This window comes from Meira miltonrushii (assembly GCF_003144205.1).
Source record: "Meira miltonrushii strain MCA 3882 unplaced genomic scaffold FA14scaffold_1, whole genome shotgun sequence".
In the NCBI taxonomy this organism is placed as follows: Eukaryota; Fungi; Basidiomycota; class Exobasidiomycetes; order Exobasidiales; family Brachybasidiaceae; genus Meira; species Meira miltonrushii.
In genome coordinates, this window is record NW_020289943.1 from 1,144,488 (window position 1) to 1,163,384 (window position 18,897).

Genomic DNA, 18,897 nt, shown 5'->3' on the forward strand with positions numbered 1-18,897 from the left:
AGAAGAAGAAGAAGAAGAAGAAGAAGAAGAAGAAGAAGAAGAAGAAGAAGAAGAAGAAGAAGAAGAAGAAGAAGAAGAAGAAGAAGAAGAAGAAGGACTGCTACTATGCTTTTCATGCACCTTCATGCAACTTTTTCGGCTGCGTAAGCGCGACCCTACTGCCCGGTGCAACGAGAGCTCTTGCCAAATGTTTTGCATTATCGTCCAAGCTGGCACTCTTGTCTAAAGATGTAGGTCCTTTCTTTGGCGATCCAAATTCTTCCGTTGGTGATCCAGGTCCTTCCTTTGGCGAAGTAGATTGTTTCTTTGGCATTCCAAGCTTTTTGTCTACAAGTTTGGAAGTATCCAGCCGGTACTGTTGATGATCCTTTATTCTACCTGAAGGAAACGCACCTCGTGCCAGTTCGACTGCAGCTGCATCCATGCTATTAAGTGTTGAAAAAGATACTTTCTTTGCGTGATGGGAAGGCTCTGAAAAAGATACTTTTCTTGCACGATGGGAAGGCTCTGTTTTACCCTTAGATGAAGATGGATTTTCGACCGATAAAGATGGACTCTCGCGGCGAGGCGAACCAGAAGGCGAATCATTTGGGGTATTGTTCAACTTTTCACGATTCGATTGCGTCACCAAGCGTGGACCAGGTTGATGAGGACTACAATCCATACCTGACTTACAAGTAAACATTTGTTTAAATGCATGTCCGGTCAATTGCCTGAGATTACGATCAGTTTTGATATTCAGTATGCCGGCACGACTTTGTGTATTACCCTTTTGCTTTGAACTTCCTTCAGAACTTTCACCGGCTCTTTTGACCAAGTGTTGCTCAACAAATCGCTTTTTGATCAAAGCATCCGGAGCGCTAGCTTTCGCGATAAGTGAAGCAAAAGCCATGAAAAGCAGCAAAGGTAAAATACTCATCTTGCCCATGTTTGACTTGAACAGGGAATATTGTCTCCTTGGTATTCATGATTGAGAAATCATGCATCTTATAAATGCGCAAAGAAAGCATTGTTTATCCCCAAATCGAGTTCGGGTCATGGATTTTGTTTGCTGGGCGAAACAAAGAGCTGTGCTTCCTTTGCTCCTTCAGTTTCACGGGGCAATGCTTACAGAGCCTTTCTGAAGCAATGATATCATCTCAGTATCCCCGTTCTGTGCGTGCTCGGTAGGTACTAATCAAGACGCCCCACAACTCAGCACCGCTTTCTCCCTCTTCAAAATACTTGTCATTGAGTAATTGGAGAAAGTATACAGATTACAGAAACAAAAACACTCAAAAGAATGAGGAAACTTGCGTTTTTTCGTACAGCCAGATTTGCTTGAGACATATGAATGTAGTCGACTTCATGAGTTGCTGTTTATTTGGCATCAGCAAAGTGTACTTGTACTATGTTATGACCTGGATCAATAATATGTGTATCGTTCATGTTTGATGACATTTGTTGTTGTGCCTGGTAGAGATTCTGGCTTACATGTAACTTTGCTGCCATACTTGCCACACGACTATGAGCAAAAGTTTGCAAACCATCAAAGGAGTTATGAAGATGCAAGAGCGCGACTTTTCCAGCTTTGGGAGTGTCGATCCAGACGGTTTTGGGATATGTGATCAACATTACCATCATCGAAACAAACGAAGTGCAAAGAAATACAATGACCAGCAAAGCATTCTTTTGATTAAAACGATGCAACATTGTTGGCACGGTTAGAAGCAAGGTTTAGATCGATTATGAAATCCAACTTTTATCCCACATTTTCTGTTCTTTTTCACGAAGGGGCGTAATAGAATGAAGCAATGATTGACATGAAAAACAAGGAACGCCCAAAAATAACTGTGTATTACACAATCGAGCATTTTTGACTTTGCCCCACTTTTCTTGGCATTGCAATACCAAAACAATTTTCTCATTCATTCATTATTCAATGTCAATTGATCTAGTAGAAACAGATAAAAAGAGAAGGAATCTATCAATATACGAAAGGGACACCACCACTAGAAGAAGTGCCTGAATGACCACCAGTCCACCATTCTCCATGTTGAGCTGATGGAGAAGCAGGTGATCCAGGCCGTGAAACTTGAGGAGAAGTGTGAAAATGTTGTGGACTTGAATCTAGTCTGCGAAAGGAAGAAGAGCCGGTAGAACGTAGAGAATCTGAACGTTGTAGTTGTCTTGAGCTAACGCTATCTCGACTTGATGTACTTAGTGAACCGGCATTTGAAGTGATATGTAAACCTGCAAAACCAAGTTTAGAAGGTGATAGATCACTTGTAGTTGCTGATAGTTGCGGCTGTTGCTTCATCTTTTTTGTAGGTGCAGCAGCAGATGTTGAAGCGCCATATCTTGCATGATGATCAGCAGTGTGAATGAATGATTCACTTGAAGGTACAGTTCGTAGTTTACGCTTTTTTGCTCTTTTTTCCAATAGATCTCTCTTGTAGTATTTTCTGCCGCTCTTCAAGTTTGACATAAGGTCGCGGGACTTAGTTCTGGATCCATACGATGTGGAATGACTAGAAGACGTACTAGGTCTGGATGATCTAGATCCATACGACTTTGAAGAAATAGAGGTCGTACTAGGACTGACACTAGGTTGCACATGCAGACTTGTAGAGCTTGTCGTAGTTTGGTGCTGTTTCGATGCATCATACAACACCGTTGGCTTTGTTGCAAACATATCTGTTACATGTTTTGTAGGCGATCTTGGTGAGCTTGGTTGGTCTGGTATGTCAATACTGCTTTCACCACCAAAAGTTACATGCTTCTTTGCTTTTGTTCTTGGCGCATCTTTTGGTCGCAAACTCGATTTTGTCGGACTATGAATGGATTCAGCTCTTTTACTAAAGTTTGATCCTGAAGAATTGTTTCTTGATAACGTTTCATCTGAGGCTGAACTTTGCGAATCGATATTCTGAGAAGAGACTGTAGAAGTACGATCGGATCTTCTAACAATACTTGAAGAACTTCTTCCTTTCTGGCTTGTAAATCGAGTATTAGAAGAGACATAAGGTCGTCTTGCACTACGATTTAATTCAGTTGAAGTAGTCGCTTGCACAGAGCCAGAAAGAGCGGGATCTGAGATTCGCATCGCTTTAATCCTGCCATCAAACGTTGAAGACCGTTGCGGTAAAGTTGAAGAACGCCGTGGCTGTTTAGATGTACTGTATAGCATTCTATGCTTTGATGAACTCGATCCACTTCTTCTAAAAGACGGTCTCGGTTTGTTTGAAGTAGTGAACTTTGTTTCTTCAGAAAATGTCACTCTTCTCAATTGTGAATTTTCATTTTTCGTTCTATCTTTCGTCCTCAAGATTGATTTGGGAAGACGTGGCGATGCTTGTTTCTCAGAAGAAATTGATGAATGTGACTTAATGCTTCCCTCATCACTTGAAATCCCTCTCTTTACCAACTTGATCGCTTGGGTAGGAGAGAGCACATTCTTCATCAAAGTATACTTGCGTAAATCACGATCTCTATTTGCGGAAGAAAGTGGGCTTTGTGCTCTTGTGGATGAGGAAAATGTCTGTCTTTGAGGTGCATTCATTTCCACGTCCGATTGAGGAGGTATACTTGAGCTTTTTGACAATTTCGATTTTCGATTCTCAAGATTTTTAGACTTTAATGGCAATAATTCCACGTCGTCAAGCTTATCTTTAGGTTTCAGAGATGACAAGCAATCTGAACCAAAGCATCTCTTCATCGCTTGACTTGCCTCTTCACCGAATTCGGATCTCTTTTGAAAATGTTCTTTCTTGCGTTTCTCGACTGATGAAATGTGAAGAGCGTCTAATAAACCTTCCGTATGTCCTTCCCGTCTATTGGAAACGATTCTTGGACTACTTGATGATCCCCTAGATCGATAATCATCTGTTCCTTCGAAGCTTACACGTCTTGCTCGAGGAGATTCTCTGGAACGTACAGAAGACTTTCTAGCTTCAGCAAATGGAGAAAAAGGCGAAGAAGGTGTTGAAGGAGATGAATCACCTAGTTTATCCAACCCTTCTGAAACACTGTCAAACGAATGTCGCCTACCACGACCTGGACCACCTTCTACTTTTATCTTTTCATGGTATGGAGATATAGCATGTGCTGGAGAGCCTCTTTCCACTGTACGTCCTTCGCTAGCCATACTCGGCGAGGGCTTCGGTGAAGGTGTTCTTGCCATCCTTCTGGATGAAGGACGAGCATGCCTGCCTGTATCATATTGGGAAAGTGGAACATCGTCTTGTTCTGCAATATTGCGATGAAGAGAAAGAAGATCATGCACATCGTTATATGAAGCTCTTCTACTTTGACCGACATGGAACGTAGAGTCTATCGACCTGCCTGGAGATTCGTTTTGTGAAGCTGCAGGTGAATTCGGTCTCGAAGATCTTCTAGAAGTACGGATACGTCTATTAGGATCCCCGTGCCAATCACTCTCAAATTGAGATAAAGAGTAGGCATTATCTTGGTTGGTTGCAGCAAGAGGAGGAAGCCCACTTCTTTTCACCAATCGATCTTTGTCATTATGGGACTGGCTTGATTTCTTTTCAGAAGCATGATCATCTTGGGTGATCATGTCTGGCTTCAGATCCGTTCTCATTTGACCAGATTCTGCATTGTACAAGATATTTCGTTTTGGAGACACCCGGTTTCGAATGGTTTGAACTCTTTCTTGTACCGCAAACGAGACGTGTTCTTTTGGTCTGAATCTCTTTCTCGATTTAGACTTGATAAGAATAGATTTACGAGGCTTACTTTCAACTTCAAAGAAACGCTCAGCACTTGTAGGAGAAGAAGGTTCTGATTGAGTTGGCATGACCTGTAACAATTTCTTCCTTTCCTTCATCTCTTTTGCTTCTTTTCTCTCACTGCTACCAAGTGAAAGACTTTTTTGCATTTTGAATGTTGGCCTTGCATCGTCATTGGTACTTCTTTTTCGCATCAGCACGGTGATAAAATCCAGCAAACGTTTTTTTGTAGATGGTGAATTCGTTTCACTTTCCGATTGCAAGCTTGCATCCGTGGAATCTGTTGTCGTGCTTCTTGATGAATCCAGACCAGAGCTTGATGGAAACATAGATCGTTCTTCTTGTCCTTGCATCTGTTCAATACTACTGCCATCTGTAAGACGTCGATGATCGTTCTTTTCTTCACGGAAAAGATTCAAGAGTGAGAGACAAGAAGAGTCATTGCATCTTTTTACCAATTGAATCGTCCGTTTCTTTGTTTCATTGACAGCTTTGTCCCATTTTCCAATTTCAGGATGATGAATAGGAAATAAATCCGGACTTAGATCAAATAAAGCTTCACCAAGGATCAACGGTTTAGGATTATATGCTTGAGGCAATAAAGACCAATCGTTGAATAACAAACAAAGAGTTGTCATCGAACATAAAGTCAAACAACCCAAAACCATCACCCACATAGCATTTGCATTTTGCTTTTTTCGTTTGTGCAATACCAAAATGTGCTTTTGAATCGCCATGATGAGAAGTTTTGCGATTTGAAAAACTTCAAGAAGAAGATGAAATCAGTTTGGCAGAGATAAAGGTTGTCTTCCTCTTATCTTTGCCAGAATGAATTGATCATCATGGTTGAGAGAAAGAGCGGTTGTCATCCTATCCACTCACCATATTCATCCGTTTGCACACCCCCGTGGCTAAACGTTGATTGGCGTACAACCATTGCTGTGTAATCAAAGCAGCCGAGAACCAATCACGCAACGTGGCTATGAGTGCTCGCCTCATGTCCACACCGAGAATTAAGCGAGGTTGAGGTCATGTACAAGCCGCAATAGATCGGAAGCCCCCGTTGCTACATCGCATTAAGTAAACAAGAAAAAGCAAATCGCCGCGCCAGCGCCTTTCTTTCAATTCGTTTCGGGGATATGATCACATTGCTACAGTGTGTAGTGGGGGATGATTGTACAAGTTTGTGTGTGAAGTTCATCAATCTTGTCTTGCTTTCAAGACACGCTCGACGACCTTTTCAGGTGTGCTGCATAGGAGAAAGAAATGAGAAGCGTCAGAATGTGTACACAAGAAATCCAATGGCAATGCGAGCCAGTATGCGCAATTGTATACTCACATTACACGGACGACAGCACCCCAACCACTCAATGCATCTCGTTCCAGTGCACCTAACAGTGTTTGACTGATTGTTTCGAAAAGCTCATCCGGTCCTAGATCTTCCTCCCATAATCCTTCTGCCATACCAAATAGTTTATCACTTGCTGTTCCGGAAACAACGAAATCTTTGGCAAAGTTCAAACATCCGATCAAATCAGAAGCTGCAATGAAAGGCTCATTTGGTTCAGGTGCATCAGGTGATGATAAACCAGCGATCACCGGTTCGACGAAATAAGGTCCAAATCGTTTTTCATACAATGTACTTGAAACCAAATGTGCAAATGTTTCTGGTTGAATATCACGTTCTTCTTTCATCTTGTACATATTTACACGATATCGAAACTTTTCACGTAATGTCGTCAAATCTGATGCTAATCCTGGAAGTCCGATAAACACTCTTTCTGTGATTGGGAACACTTTGTCAAAATTGCATGCAACGGTCAACGCTTGATTTCCCAGCCGAAGATCAGAGGCTGTGAAGGGATAAGAGTGGGGGATGATGGGCTCACGCATTAGTCATTGATCCTGATCAGCCCCAAGATGCTCTTCGCTACTCACCGATTGCGACACAATTTTTCCCTCTCATAGCCACTACGGACCCTCCATTATATTCCATAATACTCATCTTGAAGAGATACTTGTGACGATGCCAATAAGGTGTAAGAGTTATACTTCGTTTATGACAGTCTTGAAGGAATCAATCGTTAAGTTGTTGATGATGATCTCGAATGACCCAAAGATGAATGAAAGTGTTGAACAAGGATAGGAAGCTTCGTATGCTCTTCAAAGTGGATCAAACACTGTTCATACGCCAACCTTACACGCTTATAAGCGTTTGCGCGTCCTCTTTACAAAAGTCCGTGCGTATTTTGATGAAAATGTTGCAGCCCGTACGCTACAGTTAGGCCTCACACACCATCCTTCCCTTTACGCAATCACAAACGGATAATGATGATGAAATCGGATTAGAGAAAAATTTCAAATGAATGGCAAAAGGAAAAGTGAGCGATGACTAAAATAACTTTACATGGATACAATAAAAAAGAATGACGATAAAGATGATATCAAAAAAAGACGCATTTTTTATGCTGGAGTGGCAGGAGCGGCAGGAGCAGTTCGATGACTCAAACGAGAGAGCATACTACTGGCAGCACGTTGACGTGCAATGGCTTGATGGGAAGCAGCAGTGCTTTCGATAACGCTTGATGGGATTACCAGGCTACGAATAGCTGGAGCACTACGGATTGCTTCAGTTTCATTCTTCCAACGTAAGATCTCAGCCTTTTTGGCTGCTTCCGCTGCTGCAACTCCTTCTTTGCGTCCCATCAAGCCACTTTGTTGACTTTGCATAGCATTGCGCTTTCCCGGTGGAACGTAAGGACGATCAGATTTCGATAATCCACTACTGGCAGAACGACTTCCGTTCTTGTTTGGACTAGCACCTTTGATAGCCACACAAGTTGAATCATCACTTCCGCTACTTTCACCTTCATCAACACTTTTGCGTCTCCAACTTAAAGATGAATCAGCTGCGCTCTTTACACCGCCTGGCTTGGAAACCATCGAAAAGGCAGAATGTGTCATCGTACCCATGGATGATTCAGGACTTGGTTGTGTGCCAGACATTGCACTTGCTTGGCTATATGCGCTTGCTGAACTTCCGTTCCAACTCAAAGGTGCCGAACGTGGTTCACGCCACCAAGAAGAAGAAGAAGCAGAGGAGGTTTTTGCTGATTGTAAAGCATCTCCAACGGTTGCATTTGTACTAGAAACAGGAGTAACCGTGGCTGCTGAATTTGGTTGGGATTGTTGCGTTGATCTTGTCATCGAAACTGCTGATGATCGCTTGAGCATATGTCTACTTTGCATCGCTCGTACTTCTTGAACGTGTGTTAGACTTGGCGCACCTGGAGTACCTGGAAGCAAGATTGGAGATTGCTGGTTTTCAGCAAACAGGCCAACTTGATTCAAAGCCTCTTTGCTTGGAGATTCATCATCTTGATTTCCAAACATCGCATTATGCCAAGGATTGTTGGCTTCTTGATGTTTCTGCCATGCAATCATGGCCAGTGCTTGTGCCCGTTGTGCTTGAATCAATTTGGATCTGCCTGGTGCCAATTCGAATTCAGGAACAGACAGCTTTGTCTCTGTGCGACATTTGCCTGTGCTCATGCACATATCGTCAAATGCACAAAAGTGTTGTTGTCCCGTGATGGAGTCTGTGTTTGCCTTACGGTTGTGAACACCTTTGATGAATACCCCAATGATTGGGCTGCCTTGAGGTCGAGGTGTAGGTGGAGTAACGATTACTTGCACTTCGCCAAAGTTGTGCAACATGGGACTTTGTGGTGTTGGGCAACTGAAGCTTCTTTGATGGTATGCAGTGCCTGGCGATCTTGGTGCTGCAGTTCCAGGCGTACGTGGAAGAGGTGTGAGAGCAGATGGACTCAAACGTGCATTGCTACTTGGAGATGTTTTGTCAGCTGTTTGACCGACCAAGACATCCATACTCTCGCTCCTTCTCAGACTTGCCAAACGGTTGCGTCCAAGAGCTTGCATCATTTTCGTACGTGCAACTAAGCGAGCATCAGAGGCTTGGTTGGTTACTTTACCGATCACTTGTTGAGTTTGAGCCTCAGAATCATCATCGAATACTTGTTCGATTTCGATGCTAGGCGTTATACTTGCATGCGTTGAAGAGGCTAGTTCCATTGGAGCGGGACGATGGCGATTGCGGAAGCTATTGCGATTTGCATTTTTGGAAGCCAATGAAGAAATACGTTTTTGCACTTGTGGGCTTCTTTGTGAAGCACTTGAAACACGGCGATCGAAATGATGTGCATTGGATTGAAGTGAGAATGTGCTGGGTAAACGAACATTGTTGTGATATTGATCTTGACTGATGCTTTGCTTGTATTCTTCATCACTTCCTTCATCTTCTTCAGAAACAGCCGTTGTTGAACTGTGATTTGATTCAGTTTCATCACTGCTATCATCCGATTCGTTGCAGCGTAAAGCCAAAGCTTGAAAGAGCGCAGAACGTGTACGACTACGCATTTCGTCCGTATTGACTACGACTTCACGTTTTGCTGTGATTTGTTCGGCAGAGCCAACTGAAGTGATTTGGGTTGAGAGAATGTTTGGATTCATGTTGATATAATTTTATGCTGAATTTTGAAACGTGCCACGATTGCCAAAAAAGAAAATTGAAAAAGAATCCAAAAACGAAATCGATCAAAAGAATTGGAAAAAGGAAAGGGAAATCAAAGATCAAGTGGAACCGGCCAACTTGTCAATGTAAAGAAAAAAAAAAGAGGTAAAAGGAAGGTGGTTGGGTGTTGATGAGATAATGATTGTTTGAAAGAAAGGCAAAAAAAGCCAAATTGAAGAAAAGAGTGAATATAATCTTCGACTTTATGCTTAACGATCAAAACAAAAACAGTATCCCAAGGAACACCAGACGATCCACGTCGATGGAAGAGAAGAAGAAGGATGTTTGAGTTTGATGTGATTTGTGTGTATCAATGTATCAATGTTTCAGGTACTCAATACCACACGATATGTATCCGAGCGAGCAAGCAAGCTAGCAATGATTTCTTCTTTCTTTTCTCTCTTGATCCGCCGGGAAACCAAAGAAGGTAATCCTTCTATCCGCACACAATGAGAATACTGCTACTAGTCCTTGCCTTTGCGTACCTTAATCTATTGCTTGCAATAATTTACTCCACCTCCGCTTGTGTGCTTATGCGTGTGTAGATATTGGATGGCGTAAAGTGTACGCCTAAATTGGATTTTTGACTGGAAGCGGTCAAAGTGCCTGCTTGTTGCTTGAGTGCAGTGCGCGTGTTGTTGTTGCTGTTGCTTCTGCAAGCAGAAAGAGAATTGATTTATCACGTTGGATGGTATCAATTGGTGGTTACCTACGGTTACAGAACACCTTGTTGCTGTTGTTTGATTGATTGAGTGATGTCAATCCTGCTGTCAATGGTTACTTCACTTTCCCTTTCAAAGGAAAGGATCTGCGTGGCGCTGTCCAAAAGCGTGCACAGGTTTTATTTGTTGCGTACCTTGCTTGATTGGATTTGATATGTTCCCGACCGGTGGAACAATTTTTATTGCAGGGAGAAGTGATTGAATGTTGCGTAATCTCTTTTGAGTTAGGTTTTGGTGGCTTTGCTGTAATTTGTAATTGATGATCGTTTAGGGGTCAAATAATTTCAATGGTTGTCAACCAATTTGTTGAATAATATAGGTGGCATCTGGGGTTCATCAATTCGTCAAAGTTAACATTGGGCTGGGCTATATACTGTTTTACATTCTGCCTTACTTTTCCGTCTCCGTTTGCAATTCAAACTGTGTGCTCAAATAAGCCGCCAATTCAGCCATGAATGAATAGAAACATGCAGACATTGTTCCTTCTGAGGCAGTGCGTGTCATTGATTCTATCAAGCCGACTCATATGGCGGTGAATGATGCGTATGTATTCTGTTTATGAAGAGAGTGTAAATATGCAACCTTTCCAGGAACGTTAAAATCCGAGACTGCATTCATTTACAGACGCCATACTATGTTTCAAGAGATGGGCTCAAAGGCTAAAGAAGTCCGACTTGAAGAGGATATGTTGAGCAATTCTAAATGATCAACGCCAAACACGAAGCAGAACTTAAGAAGCGCATTCATTCAGTCAGAGGATGACTTGCTGCTTAGTGCGCCTTTTTTTAGTGGGCGTAATGAAACGCCGAAATGCATATATATGATGAAAGTTTTAATTGCAGATCATACACTCTTCTCGTGCCGCGCTTTCCTTCCTTCCAATAAACGGGCTACAGGTTGCCATCACTTTTAAGGCGCCGCCTTCTTCTCGATTTCTATCCCGACAATCGAGATACACAAACTATGTTGTATGTCTAGAATGATGAGCAATGCCATGTGACCATAAAGACAATCATGTGACCTTTTGAAAATTATACACCATCAGCAAAACTGTCACGAGGATTGTTTGAAAGCTTTACGTCAATGCGGAATGCTAATCATCAAGCATTGCACATCATATCCTGAAACAAAGACATAGGTGGTTGGGATTATGTGATCATTCCAATGAGTATATCTCCCACTTTGAAAGGATCGTAGAAACATGTCAAACTCTTTAGCCCCACAATCGATTTCCATAGTGTGTACCTTTAGCTTGGCTCAGTTATTAGCGTAAATCTGTTCCTGCAATTGTGTATGCGTCAAGAGTAATGCTGAGCAATGCTAAGCACAATACCTTTTAACCAAGATCAAATCACAGGTAGACGATAGAAGAATCGTTTTCCCCAAGAAAGTGATCTGTTTGGTCTTCAACAAGACTCATAGCACCCGGCCAAGCAGATCGCTTAGAAATATCACGATGTTACTACCTACCAAAACTTCACAATCCGATCGAAATGGCAATGTACAATTGAATGTCCCGCTCTATTCCGAAGAGGCTGATCGTGAAGTGAACCCACCACCGACGTACAACGAAGTAGTGACCCGCGATATCCTACTTACACCTACCTTCAAACGTAGATTGATCGGTCTATGTCTTGTAACAATCTTTGTTCATTGCTTCTACATCTTTATCCTCACACAAGATGGCGGTACGACAAAGACCACCTCTAATCCGGTATGGATTGCACTGTACATTATTGCCGGTTTGATATCAAGCTTCTCAATCAGGAGACAAGCATTTGTTTGGATATTCAAAGATTCACTTTCACCTCAATCTTCACTTACAAGTTCAACTGCAGGACGTGAAGTTCTTTTGGTTCTGTGGATCGTTAACACAATCGCACTTTTGGCTGGCCTTCTAATCTTGAGCGATTTTGCAAATGTTGATTTCTCAAGTAGATCAGCAACTTGGATCATAGTCGCGCTGGTTATGTGTTGCGTAATGATCCTTTCCTTCATTATCGCAGTCTTCAGAGCTGCACACGCTCAACAAGGTCAAATTAGAAGATGATCAATACATCTTTTTTATTGTAATTGTAAAGAGTCTATATTATCGATACATAAAAAAAATAGATTTTGCATATTCACAATGGGAGGCCACAAACATCGCAATCAGTTGCAGCTGCATCATTCTCAAACGTGCAATGTGGACAAGCTTTCACAGAAGAAGTCACTGGAGGTGGTGCTGCTGCTGGCGGTGCGGGTACATGAACTGGCGATTCTGGCCTGCTTGCTTGTGTTGATCCAGTTCGTCTAGTAGCAGAAGCACCATGAGCAGTCGAACTTGCCGCATCTTCAAACATGTCTTCGTCTTCATCCAATTCATCGTCGTCATCAGGCACAAAATCGAAATCTGCATCTCCTTCATCCGATCCTGTATAGAGGATAGGCGAATCTGCTCTACTTCCACTAGGTTGATGAGACGGAGCTGTAGATCGAGTGACAGGTGCCTGGCGCTTTGGTGATTCAGGAACCGCACCTCGTACATCGCCCACTTTACCGGCATACGCTCCCGTTCCACCACCACCCGGTTGGTTAGATTTTGCATTGCCTCCTCCGTCCATTGCGGCTATAGCTGCCAAATCTTCAGCATCAGCATCTTGTGGTTGAGGAGCAGATTCTTTTGCAATAGCCGATAGAGTTTGCCATCCTGTCTTTTGCAACAGTTCATCAAGATCCACTCGATGATCATGCGAAACGGCCACCTTACACAATGCTTGAATATCATCTTTATCCAATATACCGCATGTATCCAAGAAACAGATCAAATGCCAATCACTCAGAATTCCAACCAGCTTTTCGCGAACGGTTTCCAATTCTGGATTGATATCCATCTTTCCTTTTCCTTTCGCATCATTTAGCATAGCCGCATAGCCAATCGGGAATAATTCTTGACCTGCGAGCACACTGTTGATAGATGTAAGTGCTTTGGTGAGATTTTGATCATGCAGTCCTGGTCGGTTCTCGATTGGGAATTTGGAAGACAAAAAGACGGGCGTGGGTTCATTAGGGAAACCATGTGTAGCAGTGATCAAAAGATATTCCACAGGAAAAGTAGGCTTTGCACTTTCCTTTACATCGATCTTGTATTCATTCTTGTATCGATAAAACACTTCAGGCACATATCTCTTTCCTTCGCTAGGCCTAACACGAATAATGTTTGGATTCACACTGGCTTCAATCATATCCGCACTGACCATCGCCATCCCTTGCTCGCTGATCTGATATGCACTGACATCAATTGCTCCTTCTTCCGTTCCACTGATCACACAAGTGACAAATTTGCTGTTGTACTTGCCTGATGCACTAAACCTTGATGGGTTCGGGTTGCTCTTTTGCAAGGTAGACGAGAACAATACTTCACACCCAGACAAGAAGAAGCTGTCTTTGTGTCTCTTGCATAGAACTTTGCCCGCTGCCTCTGGATCCTGGAATGTAGGATCTAATGGCGAAAGGTCGGTGTAAATCATACCTACGATCGACATGTTCCCACAACTCTGCGCCAAGTTCTCTATTCTGCCTGCATCTTCCCATGGTACACCCAACGTTAATCCATCTGCATCTCCTTCTTGTGGTGGCTCAGCGATTGCTTCAACCACAGCTTTGATACCCATTGGCACTTTGTCATACGGCTCATATCGTCCAATCAAGAATCCAAACCGCTGAAGCCCAGTCGATCGCCAAAAGTTGAGCAAGTTTTCGATGAGTTGAGGATGAGCAAATTCGACATGATCGACCATTCTATAAGGCTGACGTTGAAGTGTGATGGCAGATGGTTGACATTTGGTACAAATTCCAGCTGGCCAATCCGGGTGCTGTTCAGAAGGACAAGGTATCTTGACATTGTAGTCTTCTTCCTCAAGTGGTGGAATGTACGATCTCGATGGCTTATTTGTAGCGATATCACGCTTTCGCAGATATGCGTGGAACGATAAATGCTTGATGCTGTTTTCCAATCTGAAATTTTCGTCATAAGGCTCAAGTGGCATACAGTAGTCGCACATCGCCTTGTCCCCATGTCTGCAGAATTTTGGATCTTTACTTCGTGGAATCTTTCCATCTTGTGCTTCCCAGAATGTATCTACTGCATCTTCCTTGACAGTCTCCCATGGCTTCTTTGCAGTCGTGATAGAAGCTGTGCCATTTGAAGCATTTGACTGAGCTCCATTTGTCGAACTGGTTGCTGGTGCTGAGCCTGAGCCGGCTGTCTCAGTAGTAACAGATGCTGAGGTGGATGGTGCTGAGGCTTCCGAGTAGTTAGCGTAGAGTAGATGCCCATGTGCTATTCCTAAGCTGGCCAACGTTGTTCCCTTCAAGTCTTCAGCCCGCATCTCGCCACCACGCGGCTGATTCGACAATGTCAGAGTGGTATGATCCGCATTTTGAGTGGTTTGCAAGACCTGGAAGATGGGAGAATGAGACAGCTATCAGTTTAATTACCGCAAAGATTATACCAATATACCATATCTACTCACCTGCTCGATCAGCTTTGCAGCATCGTCTGTCGGTTCGAGAGGGAATCTAAACGTCCCATCCTTCGAACGTACACGAACAAGCTGTTGGTAAGAGGTACACAAAAATGAGTAAGTATCTTTTCAAACCTATTGCTTGTCTCTCCTGATGGGTCACTTACCATTATGTCTTTTCTGCTGTCGTATGATGATGTGGTAACGAAAGTGAGAGTGGTCATGGGGAAGTACACCTATATCCGGACGCTCGGGCCAGAAACGCGTATGCCCTGATCATATAAGCAAGCTGCCTCCACTGAGCAATGGCTTTTTTGATTGCATTGGCACGTGAGATAGTCGGATTATTTCTTCGCATCTTTTTTTTTTTCTTCCCCTTCATTTTTAGCGTTCAAAAGAAGATCTTGTGCCAGACGTGTGACAATCCCCCAAAAATAAAGAGAAAGTGAGAAGAACCTCTTCTTGACTTTAAGAAGAAGCGAGAAAAGCCGATTAGCGATGCACTTGCATGGCTTTTTAGCTTCGGATCATATTTGAGCAGCGGTAAGAAAATTTCGAATATTTTTTATTCAAATAATGCTCGATGTTTGTATTATTTTTATAGTCTGGGCTGAATACTGTAAATTATACTAATATTTGTATTTACTCTAGATAAGGTTGAGCCCCGATGTAAGAGCAGGAACAGAATTTGTGTCCTCTCGTTTAAAAGCTAAAACAATTCAAATCAGTCACGAGTCAGACTAGAAGAAAAAAAAGTCAAGACGCAGTAGCCATTTTTTTAGGGTGAAGTGCAGAGAGAGAGAGTGACGTACGTTGAGGACTACGCACTGTACGAAAGCCAATTCATATCATCAATCAAACCATCAATCCAACACTTCTACCATCTACCTCATTCCCTTTTTTCATCTTCCGTCTGATCTCGTCTTTCCGGTTCATTTCCTTTTCGTTTTCGTCATCGCAAAGAGCTCAATTACGTCTTGACTGAAGCTCACATTCTCTTTCAAATCTTTACTACGCACGACATCGAAGAAAAGCGCCTGTTTTCAGAGTATACTGCCTCGCACGATCAAATAATTTCATCTTTCGACATCTTGGCTGATCGTCGTCATTTCGGCTTTTGATTGAACAAAAGGGTACAAATCTCATTTCTTCATTTCGATCCGAACAATTGCATCAGACAATAAAAGCATGTCCAACAAAGATCTGTTCCAAATTTGCCAAGAAGGCGATTTGGACAGCTTCCATCAATTATTCGAACTCGAACCTACAACCGATATCAATGCAAAAGATGTACATGGAATGTCAGCTTTAGCATACAGTGCACGTAATGGACAGGTAGAACTTGTACGTGAATTACTCCAACGCGGTGCTGAGAAGCATGAAGTGATGGAACAAGGATATGGCTTGAACAATGCAGAAATTGCTGGCTTATTGCATGGTGGAGAAAGCCACGATCAGAATCCTCAACACAATGGAATGAACGAAGGAGAGGGACTGGTACCTGTTCAGATGGAAGATGGAACAATCACATACATGAATCCTGCTGCAGACTTTGGTCAAGGATACGGTATGCCACCACCACAATTTGGAGGACCACAATTCCCTCATCATTTCTTCCCAATGGAAGGTATGCATGCAGGTGCACCTATCTTTCAACCTGGAAACGGTATGGGAAGCGGAAGACGCAACCACAGCCGTAAAGAATCGGGAGTCAATCTGCCACCACCAGATGTTGCTCGCATGATCCCTTGCAAATATTTCCCAAACTGCAAATATGGTGATAAATGCGTTTTCGCTCATCCTATTCCAATGGGAGCCGTTCCACCAATGCCACCACAAGGTCATCCTCTTTCACCTTCTATGTCTCATCCTCCACCAATGCAACCAATGTTCTATGGTCAAATGCCACCAGGATATCCTTATCCACCTTATGGCGCCAACCCACAACAATTCTTGCCTCCAGGCACACCTATGGGACATCCTTCTCACATGCCGCAATTCAATGGCGTACCACAAAACTTTGGCGGTCAACCACAAGGAGGTGAGCCCCAACCTCAAGACTCATTCACACAATCTGCACCAGTAGAAGGCGAGAACATCGTTGCTGGAGAACAAGGAGAGCAAAGTAATTCACCAGCAGAAGCACAGAACGCTGAGGCTCCAACAGAGGCTCCTAGCATGGCTGGCATCCTCAATTCAGACGAGACTGCGAATGCCGATCCATCTTCGTCTACTGCAGGCGAGGCTACAGAAGACCCATCTACATCAGCCAATGGAAAACCTGTTCACAGAAGGCAGTCATTCAACTCCTTCCTGCACCATCATGCCGTTCCTTTCCAACCACAATCCCAACTCGCAACAGAGATGAACGGATTGACGATGGACGGAACAGCAAACGGATTCGTGCCTCGCTCAGCGATGCAAGGAGCAGGAAAAGTCAGAAGGATGAATGGATTTGCTGGCAGTGTGAACGGAAACTACAACGGCAAGAGAGGAAACCACAGCGGTGACAGACCTCCATGCACCTTCTTCCAATCTGGCAGATGCAAATATGGTGACGAATGTCGCTTCCCTCATATCTTGGCTGATGGAACAGATGCTCGCCCTTTACATGCGCAGCAACGGATGGTGTATCCTACTCAATACGCAAACGGTACTGTCAGCGAAGCTTCTCCATCGGCTGGAGCTTCTAAAGAACAAGCAAGCCGTTCGGCTGCTGCAGAGGGAGCTGCATCAAGCGTAGGCAACGCAAATGCTCCAGCGTCAGCGCCGACTGGTCCACAAGCCGATAAGAAGGCCACTCAACAGCAACCACCATCGCAAACGCAGCAATCACAACAACAAAAGAGCACTCACTCTCGTCAGCAGTCGCAATCTTCTGGATCAAACCAGAACAATTCTAATGCAAAAGACAACAAACCTGCAACACAAAGCAATGGTGTTGTCCGATCGAATCCCTCAAAGACTAGCGTTCAAGCTAATGGTCTACAGAACAAAAATAACAACAACAACAACAATAATGCATCTGGATCTCGCTCCAACAAAAAGCATAACAACAACAACCAACAAAATCAGAAACCAGCTCAACCTTCTCAACGTGTGCCAACAGTCAATGACTTCCCCGCCCTTGCATCACCTAATCCGAGTGGCACATCCCCTTCGCCTTCAGCTGCTAAAGCTGTAAATGGAAGTGCTGAAGCTGCCTTCAATGATGCAAACGCCGTTGCTTCTTCGCCTTCTGCCTCTTCAACTCCTGCTGCACCTGCTAGAGTGAACTTCAGTGCGATTCTTTCTGCACCCGCACCTGTCAAACCAGTCAAGGCTGAACCACTCGTCAATGGCGATGCCGAGTCCTCTTCTTCAGGCGCTGATGCACCTGCCGTCAATGGAAAGGTTGAGACCGGAGAAGAGAGTAAGCCTGCCCCTGTTCAAGCTCCAAAAACCCATGCATCCGTCGCAGCAGCTGCAGCCGCCGCCAATGCTGCCACAAATGGAGTGCCAACTGGCACGACTGTGAAAGCACAAAGTCAAAATGCTCAACCAAAGACGAACAACGGTCAAGCCAATGAAGGTGGTGTTAGCAAAAAGCAACAACAAAAGCAAGCTAATGGCAAATCCGGAAACAGTCAAAAGGTTAATGGCACATCTGCACCCTCTGCAGCTGCCAAGACAAATGGAACACCATCCCCAGCACCTGTGGCTGATGATGATTTCCAATTGGTAAACCGTAGCCGTCATTCATCCAATAAACGTCCAACACAAAGCAACGGTAACCATAGCAATGGCCATGCAAACGCGAATGGAAAGACTGGCGGCGATACGTATACCCCTCAAGCAAAAGCAGTTGCTGCGTGATTTGTCTTTTCTCGCCATTAGCTTGCTCGTGCTGATTTCTTTGTGTCGCACCTTCACACTTTTTGATGATGTTGACAAAAGATTGCGTTTCTCTTTTTTCTTCTCTTGTACCCGTATACGCTCGTAAGATTGGATTCTTACAGAATCTTCTTCTATCCCTTACCTTTTACCTCTTTTGATTTCTGCATATTTTCGATCATCAAACACATTCATCGTACTAGCAGTACTTACTAGAGTATAGCTTTCATACATATCTTATAACATATACAACATAACTCATTTCGCATCAATCGTTGCAACACATATGACTTCAAGTACTTTTTCTCTTCATTTTTGCTTCTTTACAACGATCATTACCTTTTTCTTCTCTCTCTTTTTGTTTCATCATGTCTTATGATCTCTCTTCTCTTTTCTCTTTTTTCATACAATTTCATGCTAATCATCATGTACACTCTCTTTGTATTTTGTTGCAAAAATGTGTGTGTGAGGCTTCC

The 18,897-nt window shown here is 43.4% G+C and overlaps 8 protein-coding genes across 8 annotated transcripts; 2 read left to right on the plus strand and 6 right to left on the minus strand.

Annotated features, from left to right (window-relative positions):
- FA14DRAFT_8023 (uncharacterized protein) lies at window positions 1–1,143 on the minus strand. The gene has a single exon (XM_025502923.1). The coding sequence runs from the start codon at window positions 926–928 to the stop codon at window positions 113–115; it is 816 nt and encodes a 271-aa protein (XP_025357220.1). The 5' UTR covers window positions 929–1,143; the 3' UTR covers window positions 1–112.
- Window positions 1,144–1,792, minus strand: FA14DRAFT_8022 (uncharacterized protein). Its single transcript, XM_025502921.1, has one exon. The coding sequence runs from the start codon at window positions 1,690–1,692 to the stop codon at window positions 1,360–1,362; it is 333 nt and encodes a 110-aa protein (XP_025357221.1). The 5' UTR covers window positions 1,693–1,792; the 3' UTR covers window positions 1,144–1,359.
- A 73-nt stretch (window positions 1,793–1,865) lies between these two features.
- FA14DRAFT_8034 (uncharacterized protein) lies at window positions 1,866–5,766 on the minus strand. The gene has a single exon (XM_025502924.1). It carries the CDS (start codon window positions 5,465–5,467, stop codon window positions 1,967–1,969), a length of 3,501 nt encoding a protein of 1,166 aa, XP_025357222.1. The 5' UTR covers window positions 5,468–5,766; the 3' UTR covers window positions 1,866–1,966.
- Window positions 5,767–6,065: 299 nt separating this feature from the next.
- Window positions 6,066–6,735, minus strand: FA14DRAFT_119470 (N-terminal nucleophile aminohydrolase; the record flags this gene model as incomplete). Its single annotated transcript, XM_025496352.1, has 2 exons — window positions 6,066–6,583; window positions 6,669–6,735. The coding sequence occupies 2 exons, from the start codon at window positions 6,733–6,735 to the stop codon at window positions 6,066–6,068; spliced, it is 585 nt and encodes a 194-aa protein (XP_025357223.1).
- A 300-nt stretch (window positions 6,736–7,035) lies between these two features.
- Window positions 7,036–9,536, minus strand: FA14DRAFT_8057 (uncharacterized protein). The gene has a single exon (XM_025502926.1). It carries the CDS (start codon window positions 9,258–9,260, stop codon window positions 7,194–7,196), a length of 2,067 nt encoding a protein of 688 aa, XP_025357224.1. The 5' UTR covers window positions 9,261–9,536; the 3' UTR covers window positions 7,036–7,193.
- A 1,963-nt stretch (window positions 9,537–11,499) lies between these two features.
- Window positions 11,500–12,093, plus strand: FA14DRAFT_176226 (uncharacterized protein; the record flags this gene model as incomplete). Its single annotated transcript, XM_025500650.1, has 1 exon — window positions 11,500–12,093. The coding sequence occupies one exon, from the start codon at window positions 11,500–11,502 to the stop codon at window positions 12,091–12,093; it is 594 nt and encodes a 197-aa protein (XP_025357225.1).
- FA14DRAFT_159211 (putative NPL4-nuclear protein localization factor and ER translocation component) lies at window positions 12,072–14,783 on the minus strand. The gene is made up of 3 exons (XM_025498102.1): window positions 14,716–14,783; window positions 14,558–14,638; window positions 12,072–14,482 (listed from the first exon to the last, which is right to left on the minus strand). The coding sequence occupies exons 1-3, from the start codon at window positions 14,770–14,772 to the stop codon at window positions 12,167–12,169; spliced, it is 2,454 nt and encodes an 817-aa protein (XP_025357226.1). The 5' UTR covers window positions 14,773–14,783; the 3' UTR covers window positions 12,072–12,166.
- Window positions 14,784–15,384: 601 nt separating this feature from the next.
- On the plus strand, window positions 15,385–18,864 carry FA14DRAFT_159212 (uncharacterized protein). The gene has a single exon (XM_025498103.1). It carries the CDS (start codon window positions 15,737–15,739, stop codon window positions 18,401–18,403), a length of 2,667 nt encoding a protein of 888 aa, XP_025357227.1. The 5' UTR covers window positions 15,385–15,736; the 3' UTR covers window positions 18,404–18,864.
- The last annotated feature ends 33 nt before the right edge of the window (window positions 18,865–18,897 follow it).